Source organism: Microtus oregoni, unplaced genomic scaffold (genome assembly GCF_018167655.1).
Source record: "Microtus oregoni isolate MIOR12 unplaced genomic scaffold, Mior012 000061F_ref0000440, whole genome shotgun sequence".
NCBI lineage: Eukaryota > Metazoa > Chordata > Mammalia > Rodentia > Cricetidae > Microtus > Microtus oregoni.
In genome coordinates, this window is record NW_024543871.1 from 1,354,384 (window position 1) to 1,367,805 (window position 13,422).

The window sequence follows — 13,422 nt, forward strand, 5'->3', positions numbered from 1 at the left end:
TGAGAGTCAGTGCTAAGTTCCTTCTCCCACCAAAATATCCGAATTTATGTAAACAGAAAGGAGTATAGTTATTATTTAACCTAGTCATCTACTAAATGAGTGGGCAGAGGGTTGAAGGGAATTCAGGGAACCTGTCAGCTCCTCTCCTGCCCGTTGACAGCATCTATTGATCAGAATGAACTTCATCGGGGCTTACAAACATGTAAGTACATTTATCAAGAACTTAGCTTCAGTAGCTTGAGATAATGGCTCTATATAGCATTTGATGGCACTGGTTGGGGAAAGAGGGGGTTTCTATAGAATGTTTCTTGTTTCAGCTCCTTTGGTTTGGGTATTTTCTTGGCCTTTTCATGACTCTGTAGGACCCCATATTTGAACTCTCTATTAAAAGGGTTCTAGTGTCTGTCTTCCTTACAATGGGACTTGGTCAAGTTGAAGACCTTTGAGATCATGATTCAGGCTGGCACATCAAAAGAACAGGATCTTAAAGATAAAAATCAATCTAAGCTCTTACGGCTGTGCGCACAGAATAAAAATGAAGTTATCCATGGTGGCATGGAATATATATCACCTTTATTAGCTTTAATGTATCAATTCAAAATCACACATAGGAGATCAAATGAATACCACAGCATACTTTATTTTTCCACGATTCATTAGTTCCTTAAATGAATAAATCCAAAACTTTAAAGAGCAGCAAGCATCAGTTCTCCCAAAGAGGCTTAGGTGGAAAATGATTTGCCTATCATGAGTTCAAAGTCCTAGTCCAATCCACTGTTGCTTTGATAGAAAATGAACTCACCGAGAAGAGCTAATTGAACGCTCAAACTCGGTTCACAGCCTTTAAACTTCCTATATTCAACTGGAGTTGAAGCAGCTTTTTAACCTTCTAGAATTATTTTGTATTTTAATGCTCAGAGAATAAAAGACATGTCTGCTAATTATCTAAGATAAAGCCATGATTCCTAACGAAGCATTAGATACATTCGTTTCCTGCTCAAAAAGTAAAAAGGTTTTAAATAAACCCATACTTTTGGAAGCTGTCCGATTATTCAAGTCATATATTTAGCAAGCCAAAAAGTCCATTTACTTAATCAGGCTTCTAGATAATCATCCCAAATATATGTCAAAATGAAGCCATTGTTGTTTATAGTACCAAGTGACTTTTACTGCATAACAAATAAGCATAAGCCTTTGGAGGACATCTTTTTAAAGCCATTCTGTGTATACTGGAGCAAATGGAGCACTTGACTCTGCTAAAGGAGATGGGACTGCGTAATCTGGCACTCTACCCAGTTGGGAGTCTCTGCTTTTGGGATGGACATAGAGGTAAGATAGTAGGGAAGCAAACTGACAAACTTGCTTTCTTTTTAACAGAATTTCATAACCACAGTTAATGGCAAAATATCCTGGCAACAATTCACAACAGCAGCATAGTGTTGAGCAGCCGCACTGTGCTGAGAGGTAGATTGGGACTTGATCCTGGGATCTGCTACCAAACTGATATCACTTAGACTTTAGATCAATATTTTAGGCTTAACCAAAATCTCTGAAGTGAATCTCTGGATTCTTTTGTTTTTATTTGAGAGGGAAAAGGCTCGAGACAATCAGCATCTGCCTCCTCACGCTAAGATCAGGCGTGCAAAGCTGACATTTGGAACCTAAACATGCACAGCATTAAACTTCCAGGAATTCAGCAGCTGAAGCTCTTCAATCCAGAAAACATACGGATGAGTAGTCTCTTATTGCCCTACTCCAGAAGCCAGAGTCATCGGTGGCTCCTACAGGGATATATGTCTATCAAGATCAATACATTTCTAAGAACATCCCAGCCGAGTTTTGGTTGGCGGCCACTTGACGGGTGGCACGCCGGGGCCCACTAGATTCTACAGTTAGCATGAGCGTCTGTGAGAGGAAAACGTCAATGCATTAGAAATATCAATTTGAATTCACTGAGGCACAAAACGTATAGAGAAGCAGTTTTCTTTTGTTGTGCAGGATGAATTAACATTCTGAACAAGTTAAAAGCAGGGAAACAATTCTAAATCATAGCCTTAAAAACCACAGAGCCCATTCCAAATCAACACCTTACAAAACACTGAGTGCTGCTTCGTCTTGCAGCATAAATATAACCAATGCGTTCCAAACTGCAGAAGCACACCCCCCCCCCCGGAAAAAGAAAAATTCTTGTTGAAATATTATAGTTCTAATAGTTTTCTTTTGAGTGCATTTTTGTTTCAAAACGTTAAGCTTTGCAGTTATGAGGGCAGAACTTAACACTTCACATAGACATGCAGTACCACTGGGGTATACCCCAGACCTCCTCTGTAAGTAAAAGAATTACACAGGTTTAAATAATTCTCTTTAGAAGGGGAAGAAACTCATTATGAGTCAAATTTTATGTTTGCCAAAGAAGATGAATTGATTAAGTTTTAAACTTTATTTGGGGAAGCAAGTTAAATTCTCTTATCAGCTTTGATTTTGCAAATAACATCAAAGTAGCAAAATACAACTAACTGCAACATATAAAATTATACTTCAGTAGAAACGCTTTCAAAAATTGGATCCAGATGCTTAAAATGATTTCCTTTAAAGAGACGTAGTCTAAAGTGTAAGTGCTCTTTCAGTTACATCTTAACAAATGTAGAAGAAAATGAAGGGGGGGGGGGAGACTGGTCCTAGTACATTTTTCAAACACGACTCATGCCCAAGGCAGCCTGCAACTCACTGTAGTCAGTCTGGAAATCTGAGGCTAGCGCACAGCGATTCTTTGCTGCTAGCCACTGGACGCGCTAAGACTGAGCTGATTAGACAGACTGATAACCAGTACGACTTTTCCTTCTTCCAATCAGGTAAGATACAAACACAGCAATTATAAGGAAGCCCAAGGCCACACCCACTACAACAGGAATAAGAAAGCTGAGGTCAGAGTCAGCAGCACATTCTTCAGCTGTTAGAAAAGAACAGACAGACAGCAGAAAAAGGAAATTAGTAAGGAGTGCAATGAGATAGGGAAAAGCAAACAAGAAGCATTTTGAGAGTGTAGGCACACGCTAATCTTTGTAAAGTGTTCCCCTTATTTCCCCAATATCCACCCAAGCATTCCGTAGCCACGGATCATTGTTTCTTACCATTTCGTGTAAAGCCAAACAAATTTCTCAGTACACAAGGGGAAAATGGGAAAGGGTTCAAATTGAGAATTGAGGTTATATGATTGAGCATATATGATTTTAGAGTTGCCTGACAGTATTAGGGAAACGACTGCCTCTGAATCACCCCATTTCCTTTCTCCCTTGCAACACCTAGTCTTAAAGTGTTAAGTGTGAATGGGGACCCAGCTCAATGTTAAAGTGCTCACTCGCCTAGCATCCCTGAGGCTCTTAGGCTCTTAGGTTTCCAAGCACACTTGAAAAAGAAATTCTGTGTAAAAGAAAGGATCGTGATAATGTGCCATAGTTCTTTTAAAGATTAATTTCTTTGTATTTTATCTATGTGGATGTTTTGCATATACGTCTGTCTGTATACCGCCTGTTCAGTACCCTGGACTGATGTTACAGGTGGATGACAGCTGTCATATGGGTGCTGGGAACCAAACCCAGATCCTCTGCAATAGCAACAAATAGTCTTAGCAATCTCTCCAGTATCATTCCTTTAACACAGGTAGTAGGTAGCTCCCAAGTTACATGGAATTCTTTTCAGCTAATGGCCTGGCTGAAGAAGAATCTAAGGCCCACAAGTCCATCCCATGGTATGCAGACCACAGCATGAGCAATGTGGATACTAAACTGACTAAAGACATAACTGAACTGGAAATCAGACTCTTTGTGGTGCTACCTAACTTAAGGGCTTTGCCAAGTTATTTAAGCTAGGCCTCACTTCCTTCAAATACTAAAAGGGAATATTGACACCTACATTATAAGGTACTTCAGGATTAAAGGTATTTTTAATACCACTGCAATGGAGCCACAATTACTCATTCCCTTGCCTTTCCCTCCTATATTTGGGATCAGAAATCCTAGCAGGTGTGTCTTGGTAGATGACTGAGATGCCCTATATTCATTATTTCAAAATGACTGGAGCAAAACAAAGGACTACGCAAAGTGCCCGCCACTCTCAAAAGTTCACGTTTCACATCAGGCATCATGTTACTATTGAGAGGCTGCGTTTTATTGAGATTTTAAACCAAATACTAGCGAGTTCGTTGCCACCAGACAGGGAACGTCAGTGGAGTCGTGTCCCTGTCCATACAATTGTGGACTTCAGAGTAAATAATCTCTAAGGGCTTTTCAGTACAAGGCTAAAGCAATGAATAAGTGATAATGTTTTGTGTGATCTGTGATCCATTAACAGCCGGCATGTATCCTCTGAGACTTCCTCTCCTTACAGTGTTGTCATTCACAGAAACACTGGCATGGTGCGGAAGACATAATGTGAATTTCAGTAACTACAATTAGCCTCTCTTTTTTTTTTTTTGGAGGGCTACTGTTTTACTGAAAGCTCCCTAACAGACAGTGACAGCTGGGGTACCTAAACACATTTGTCCTGCTAATTAGTACGTGACAGAAACTGAACAAGCCAATACACACATTGGAATGAATTAATGATCGTCTCAGTGTGAACATGGTCTCATCTGCTAAATCTCTGGGTTTATTTATAAATTCCATCAGCCCCTCACTTTTACCATGAACATGTTTCACTGCCGATGGTCTAGCTAATTTTCAGTCCCTTTCTACCCCCCCACATGGTGCCCCTCAGTGGCTGTCTTGGAGAAGCAAGAGCGTAGCTGTTATGCTTCGCTGCCTCCCTTCTGAGATTGCTGTTAGCTTACATTTCATAAGTACCAGTCTGATGACAACACTAAATAGATTTTAATGCTCCAGAGATCAACAAGATGAGGTAGAGAAACACAACACAATCTGTCCTAATTAGCTCATAGAATCTTCTATTTTTCCATGTTAATCAGGCGTCCAAGGGGGAGGGAAACAAGGCAAGTGGTTAAATATCTGAATCTCTTCCATTTACACTGCTGAAAAAAATATTTTCTTAAAAGCTCGGGTTGGGCATGGTAACACGTGCCTGGGGTCTTTGCATTTGGCAAGCCAAGGCAAGTGGATCTGTGAGTTTGAAGCCAGCCTGAACTACAGAGCAAGCACCAGACCAGCCAAGGCTACAGAAACTCTTGACTCATAAAACAAGCCCCCCCACCACCAGCCAGGCAGTGGTGGCGCACACCTTCAAACCCAGCACTCGGGAGGCAGAGGCAGGCAGATCTCTGTGAGTTCAAGGCCAGTACAAGAGCTAGTTCCAGGACAGGCTCCAAAGCTACAGAGAAATCCTGTCTCGAAAAAACAAAACAAAAACAAAAAAAAAGAAAGAAAAGAAAAAAAGAAAAAGAACCCCCCCCCAAAAAAAAAACCTCTAATTAAGGAGCCAGTTTGAGTTCTGTTATAGCCTCCTCAGTCTGTTTTTAATCTATGGAAACAATCACAAGTTTGAGAATCTAATTTCATATTTAAGTGGAACTCAAAGGCAACAGTGGAAGTCATAACATTAAAAAGATGCAACACTCTGGCTTCTCTTCAGGCTTTATAAAAACTGTGGCTGGCCCTGATGCCTATTTCTACTTCATACCCTTGAAAACCAAGTCTGAGCCTATCTGCTGGGCATTTTCAGCATGGTAGTGATGAGCTTAAATCAGGACAGCTGTTACACACCGAAACAGAACACCAGTGGTGAAGCAGTATTTATTAATTCCAGTAAGATACAACTCCATTTATCTTTTTATTATGGGCATGTTAATAAGTTTAAGGCATCTCAGGTTAGGATCCCAATTTGGCCAAAGCTTCTTAAGACAGATCTTAAAACATTGCACATACATCATACATGTTCTTTTTCTTTAAAGCCAGTCTGCATTTTAAGCCGATCAGAGGAGAACATTTTTTTTTATGAAAGAAAGACTAATCTCAAAACGCTGGGGCTGATTTAGGAATGAAAGTTCCAAGGTGTCTGTTTTAAGGAGCAAAGTGCTTCATACACTGACAGGCAAGAAAACCTTGTTATCTGAATGTACTTTGGAATATAATCAATCAGATTGTAGGTTCTAAAACTGCTCATATCCAGTATGATGGCGCTTGAGACCAATAAAATAAGCCAGCAACACTAGAATAAGTACTCCTGCCAGGGCTGCTCCCACGACTATGGGCACAAGGAAGTTGTCTTCATCTGCACTGCAGTCTTGAGCTGGATGTGGAGAAAGGACAATTGAGAACAGAAACAATGACATTTCCAATGTCTCCATTTTAAGTTCAAATGACAGCACTTTCCACCATACATATTTTTACATCCAAACAGCAAGTCATTGGTATTCAGTATCAGTAAATGAGATGTTGCCCAAAAGAGATCCCTTTAAAAAACAAAAAAATAAATAAAAAAATAAACAAACAAAAAACCAGCACTTTTATGCAGTCACCCCTCCATAAAAAACAGTCACTGGGGGAGAAATGTGTGCAGTGATCACATATTCCCAGGGATCTTACAGAAAAGAACAATGAATAAATATAATTTGATTTCCCTAATCAGTCTTGAGCTTTCAGAGGCAGCTATCATGTTGAATTCTGAACGTTATAAGGCACTAAACTAACTCACCAAATGAACAGCTATTTAAGGCTGCCACGAGAGCTCAATACGCAGTATGTGAGCTCACTTGGTAATGAGGCAAGCTAATCTGGCCCTGCTGGCCTGTTGGCTTCATGATGTGCTTGTAGTATAGGGAAAGAGGAATACTTATTCACTACTGGTAGGAATGTAAATTTGGTTTCGCCACCATGGAAATCAGTATCAAGTTTCCACAGTGAGGGATTGTGAATCTGGAAAAGGGACTGGTCAGGAAGGGGGCGCACTGATAGGGATGGGAGGGAGAGAGTAATCAGGACACAATATATAGATATATCAAACTGTCAAAGAAAATTAATCTGAAAAATTAAAGAGAAATGCCATACACAGTGATCCAGAAATTCTATTAGTTATATATCCACAGAAAATTAATTAAAAAACAAGACACCCTAAAAATAGAATTACTGTACGATCCAGCTATCCCACTCCTCAGTATATATCCAAAAATGAAATCAACACGTCCGAGATACCTGCATATTCACATTTATTGCAGCAGCGCTAGTCATAAGATGCAGTCAAAACTTAACTTAGATGTCCCACAAGTAAATAAATAAGGAAAGTGTGCTATATATACAAACTGGAATTTTATGTAGCCATAAAGAAAAATGAAATTCCACTTGAAAAGAAACTGATGGAACTAAAATCAGCCAGTCTCAGACAAATACCACTTTTTATATGCAGATTCTAAATGTGTGTGTGTAAATACAAAGGAGACCATGAATGGCAGAGGAGCTTCTGAAGAGGCAGGATGATATAGATATGAGATATATATGCACTGCTATATAGATGACATGAAAGCAGAAGGGGAAGCTATTTGTCAAGAAGGGAGCATGAAGGACAGGGAAGACAGTGAGGAAGGAGAAGATGAGAACAAAATAGAATGGAATGTATAAAAATGCTACAACAAAACACTGTATTCTAACTTAAAAAATAATCTGTGTAGTCTAGTGTAAGAGTGAAACACAGAAATCAGTGGTTAGAAAAGCAAGATATGGCCAGGCGTTGGTGGCGCACGCCTTTAATCCTAGCACTCGGGAGGCAGAGGCAGGAGGATCTCTGTGAGTTCGAGACCAGCCTGGTCTACAGAGCTAGTTCCAGGACAGGCTGCAAAGCCGCAGAGAAACCCTGTCTCGAAAAACCAAAAAAAAAAAAGAAAGAAAGAAAAAAGAAAAGCAAGATATGCTACGGTGAGACAAGCAAAGCACAAGGTATGGAAGTGGTTCAGGGACCTAGACAACTCGCTTTAGTTACAGAAGAGAACTTGGAAAGGCATCTGAGCTGGGTTTGAAGACAAGGAATTAAGCATGCAGTAGTGGGAGGCATTGCAAGTGTAATAAACAGTGCAGACCAAAGCACAGAGGGTAAGAAAACATGGAACTCCAGGAGCAATGCAAGGCAGATGACATAGAACTATGGATGGGTTGGATGGAAGTCAGCTCACAAAAATACTTCACACTCTTAGGTGGTTCTGCCTTATCCCAATGGAAACAAACAAATAGCAAGAAAAATTCAGCAGGGTACTTGTTTCAAAATTGCAGATGGAAGATTGCAGGTAGTAAGCTAAGAGCCACCACATCTATTCCTAGCATCCAAGTGACCAATATAATTTTTCCTGAACTGGGTGAACGAAGTGTAGATGCAAAAGTGGGAGACTACAGACCCGTTTTGAAGGCAAAATTGACAAAAATGGGTGTAAAGTGTGCAACAGGCTGCAGTAACAGGATGGTTCCCTTGAGTGGTTACAGAGATGCTGGTGCCATCCATCGTGATAATCCAAAGGAAAGAAATGTGAATTTTAGTCTTGTTGCATTTGGAGTTATTGAGGATGAGTGGGACAGAAAGTGAAAGGGGATCCGGAGAAGAGAGAGATACTTGGTTTTGGATCGAATTTAAGATGGCTGTATCCCCAGGTATAGCATACACATAAAGGGGTCTATCCAATAGTAAATACCTGCACATCTTTATCTATTGCTGCACTGTACAGTAGTAAACAAATACATAGTAGGAACCAGCCTACCTGTCTATGAAAAGGGAACTAGATAACGAAAATGTGGTACATATACACAATGGAAATGAAACCATTCCACCCAAATGAATTTTGATGGGACTTAAAGTTAGCATGTTAAGCAAAATAAGCCAGACTCAAAGACAAATCCCACATTTCTTTCATACTCAGACACCATATTTTAATTTGTACATACGGTCATGAAACTAGACCACGGGAGGGGAAGCTATTTTTCAGGGAGGAAGAGTGGGATACAATACATGTAACACGAAGGCGGGAGAGGGAGGGGAGGGAAAGAGCATCAGCAAGAATGGGTGGTTAGGAAAATGTGGTAATGAAAACCCTTCCCCTATATAGTTGTATAAAACGCTAACAAAAGACGTCTAGGTACCAACCAAAATATCTATAAACTGGGACAAGTAAAATGAAAAGGGTCCATAGAGAAAACCCTAGGGATACTAGCATTACAGGGGCAAAGGTATAAAAAAGTAGGGAAGGCAGGTGTCACAGCTCAGGAAGGGGAGTGATCCAATTAGCATGGGAGAAGAGCTTAATATTTTACAGAATTCTGGAATGCTGCATATTGGAGAAAGCCATGTGGAGGATAAGGTATGAGTCAAACTACTGCAGAGACAGTGAATGGCAAGTGAATAGCTAGTGACCAGTCCTGATGCCCAGGGCTAAGGAGAAGGAAGTCGTTTGCATAAATTTAAGATTCCGAGAAAGACAGCAGGGTGGTACTTAAATAGAGACATAAAGAAAGGGGGGTGTCTGAAATGCATCTGTAAGATGAGATAAATGTTCAGAAAATGAGGGAAGAAAAATGTTCATAAAAAGAGCAAGGCTGGGCCGGGCGGTGGTGGTGCACACCCTTGATCCCAGCACTCAGGAGGCAGAAGCAGGAGAATCTCTGTGAGTTGAAGACTAGCCTGGTCTACAAGAGCTAGTTCAGGACACCCAGGGATGTTACACAGAGAAACAGAGAGAGAGAGAGAGAGAGAGAGAGAGAGAGAGAGAGAGAGAGAGAGAGAGAGAGAGCGCGCACAAGGCTAATGCTTCTCTTCCATTGTGTCACAGGCAAAGTGTACTTTGCTAGAATGTGAGTTCTCTGCAATATTTCAGCAGATTGAAGAGCAGATATGGAGTTATAGTTCCCCTTTATGAAGATATGGAAGTTTTTAAGACTTAGTGTCTTCAATTACTATCTTTGGTTTAAAGAAATAGTTACATTTAACAGAAAAAAACAGTAAATTTTTAAAAAGAGCAAGGCTAATGACATATTGAAGATGTTTAATGGACTGTTTCCTAGGACATAGAAGGAATGAGATTCCAGAAAACACTGATCAAAAAAGAAAAACGTACTATGACTGCAGGGAAGGATGGAGAGAAAAGACAATTGCAAAGATTCACAGAGGGTCAAGATACTAAAACACCACTGTTTAGTACTCCCGACTCCCCTACTTGTGTTGCCTGGAGTTTGCTTCCAAAGATTGGACTCTACCAGAGGTTGATTGACCACGTTGTTAAATAAACTTACTAGGATTGTGTCAAATAAGAATAAACAGGGTTGGAGTTAAGAGTACTGGCTGCTCTTCCAGGACCTAGGTTTGATTCCCAGCACCCACATGGCAGTTCACAACCATCCGTAACTCCAGTTCCAGGGGATCTGGTGCCCTCTTCTTCATTCCATGTTGAAAGGGTACACAAGTGGTAGACAGACATTATGTGTTGGCAAAACACTCATTTACATAAAACAAAAAGGAATAGGATGAAATGTAGCTCTGATCATGATTTGCCATCACAAAATGTGCCAAGCTCTTTTCTGACGGCCAGCCTCTAGGGCAGTAACTGGGAACCAGATGCAACCCTAGGGTTTATAGGCATTCTGACATTGACTTTGGCTGCCAACTTGATGGTCATTTTAAACTGGGTTCTACTAAGAATCCAGAGAGTTGACAAGGCCGATTTGACTTGTGAACAGATGGTACTAAGGAGTTCCCAGTTAGCTCCGCCCCTTCAATTTCCCAAATTACCAACCAGCTTATAAACTATTAGATGGCACATACCATAAAGTATTATGCCTTCGATTTAATAACTATTGGATTTTTAAAAATTCATTAGTATATTAATGTCTTATTTTGGCAAAAATCTCAACAGTCCTCTTGTCCCCAAATTGGGTGTTTGACCTAGTACTAAGATGACTTTCATAAATACTGCCAATAAGGCTTTCATGTAAGACAAATATTCCCAGAGCAGATCAAAAAGGCAATTCCACGAATACAAAGATCTTTCTAGATGTTGCCACTTACTTAAAATGCTCAATTAGTATGTGAAATATTAATTTATAATAACTATTGATTTTATGAATTCAACTTTAAAAGAACATGAAGGACTTGAAACGAATTTTGATTTTAAAAGTTGTTTTACTTTTTGTTCTTTGTTTTTGAAACAGGGTTTTACGCAGTCCAGATTGGTCTCAATGGTCTCAAATTCACTATGTGAGCAAGGATGACCTAGAAATCCTGGTCTCCTGCCTCCACTTCCCAAGTGCTGAGATTACGAGTGTGCTCCCTACCACAGTTCAGGTCAATAGGACTGTGTCCTGAAGAATAGCCTCAGCTATTTGCTTAACATACACTTAATAGTATAATGGAAACGTTTCTAAAAAAGGAAATAAACTGTATTTGTATGATTTTCTTAAGACAGGGTCTTAGTGTGTCATCTTGTTTGACCTTAAACTCGCTATGTAGACCAGGCTGGGCTTGAACTTGCAGGGATCTGCCTGCCTCATTCTCCTAAGTGCTGTGATTAAAGGGGTGAGTGGCACTGTGTCTGACTGTTGAAATCCCCCACCCCCGGCACTGGGACTTGAATTCAGGACCTGATACATGCTAAGAAAGTACTCTGAGATACATCACTGAAATATATCACCGAGATACATCTAATCCTGTGAAAATGTTTCCAAACCACAGGAGCAATAGAAATTTTTAAAGATTAAAAAAGTTTCATGCTCATTAAAATTTCAATGAAGTTACCTATAAAGAAAAAATAAAACCCTGCTAATCTTCAATTTTCTACTCAAAGATCTTTCAAAGATATTTTAGCCTAAGAATTAGAAAACACTTATCTATAACAATATGAAACTCCTCTTAAAAACTAATTATTTTTTGAAAGAGTCACTTGGTGACTCACCTTCTAATGTAACATCTTATGTATCTTTTAGATCTATATTCAAAACATTTCAAGTACATCACATGAAGCTAAACAGATACTTGGTACTAGAACAAGAGAGACGGCTCAGTGGGTAAAGTGCATATTGTGTAATATGCCTAGCATCGGGCTGGAGAGATGGCTCAGAGGTTAAGAGCATTGTCTGCTCTTCCAAAGGTCCCGAGTTCAATTCCCAGCAACCACATGATGGCTCACAACCACCTGTAATGGGGTCTGGTGCCCTCTTCTGGCCTGCAGGCATACACACAGACAGAATATTGTATACATAATAAATAAATAAATAAATATTTTCTAAAAACCACCTATGAGTGAGCACATGTGATAATTATTAAAAAAAAAAAAAGCCGGGTGGTGGTGGCGCACACCTTTCATCCCAGCACTCGGGAGGCAGAGGCAGGCAGATCTCTGTCAGTTTGAGACCAGCCTGGTCTACAGAGCTAGTTCCAGGACAGGCTCCAAAGCCACAGAGAAACCCTGTCTCGAAAAACCAAAAAATAAAAAATAAAAAAATAAAAAAAATATGCCTAGCATCCACTGTGTTCATCTGCAACCCCAGGTCAGCACAAGGGGAGGAGATGGTAGATCCAGGAGCACTCTGGCCAAGAAGTCTAGAGGAAACAGTGAACTCCAGGTTAATGAACACCCTGTCTGAAAAAATAAGGCGGAAAGAACACAGGAAGAAACTTGACCTCAATATAGACTTCTGGCCTTCACATGCTTACACTCAGACAACCACAACCACACGCACACAACATACACACATACAAGTACACACGCATGTACATACACAAAATAGTTGAAGCTGTTCAGTATAACTTATATATGTCAACACCAATTTCAAAGACATCATCGTTAAAAAGGAATTTAGCTACCAAGGTAAAAGAAAAGGAGATGAATAGAAGAGAAAGGAGGCCAAGACAATTTAACTTTCTCTACCTAAACAAACAGATGAAGGGCTACCATCTTAAAAATAGATGAATCTTCTAAAACTTCCCTCTGACAACATGCAGGAAGTGTAAGATGGTAAACTACTCCCTGAGTTTGAGTATGTGCTTGAAACACACCTTATGGCTTACCAGGTTTCTTCTAAAATACTCAAGGGTGTAGGTACCTTCCCTGAAATGGAAGGTAGTACTCGAGGAAGTTAAGAGTTGGCACAAGTTTCAAGTCTCCAATCCCTTAGCTGAAGAAACTGAAGCTAACAACCCCGAGGAGTCCAGCAACTGGGTCCAAGTCTCACCCGGTAGCTAACAATCATGTTGAGAAGGGTGATAACTAACTGTAATCCCAAGGCTTACCTCGGGAACCTAGGAGACAGCTACCAGCGGGGCTGCTACATTGTCGTGCATGGCATACTAGTAAGACTGAGAAACTATGTGGAGATTTTGGGGATGTTCTAACAGGCAGATTGTGTTATGGATATGAAATCCTAGCCTCAGCTTAGGAATTGAGAAAACGGTACCAAAAAGATGCTCTGAAGCTTTAACTATGAGACAAATATCCCTCGATTACTA

At 40.2% G+C, this 13,422-nt stretch overlaps 1 protein-coding gene across 2 annotated transcripts in view; it reads right to left on the minus strand.

The window, feature by feature from the left end:
* Positions 1–558: 558 nt before the first annotated feature.
* Lamp2 (lysosomal associated membrane protein 2) overlaps positions 559–13,422 on the minus strand; it is a 59,220-nt gene continuing 46,356 nt past the window's right edge. Inside the window, exon 9 of one of the 2 annotated variants that reach the window (XM_041639916.1) lies at positions 559–2,950. In XM_041639916.1, the coding sequence (XP_041495850.1) occupies positions 2,808–2,950 (143 nt within the window). In that variant the 3' untranslated portion in view covers positions 559–2,807. Of the gene's footprint in view, positions 2,951–5,728; positions 6,241–13,422 lie in introns of those variants that run through there. The other variant, XM_041639917.1, reaches the window with a different exon arrangement.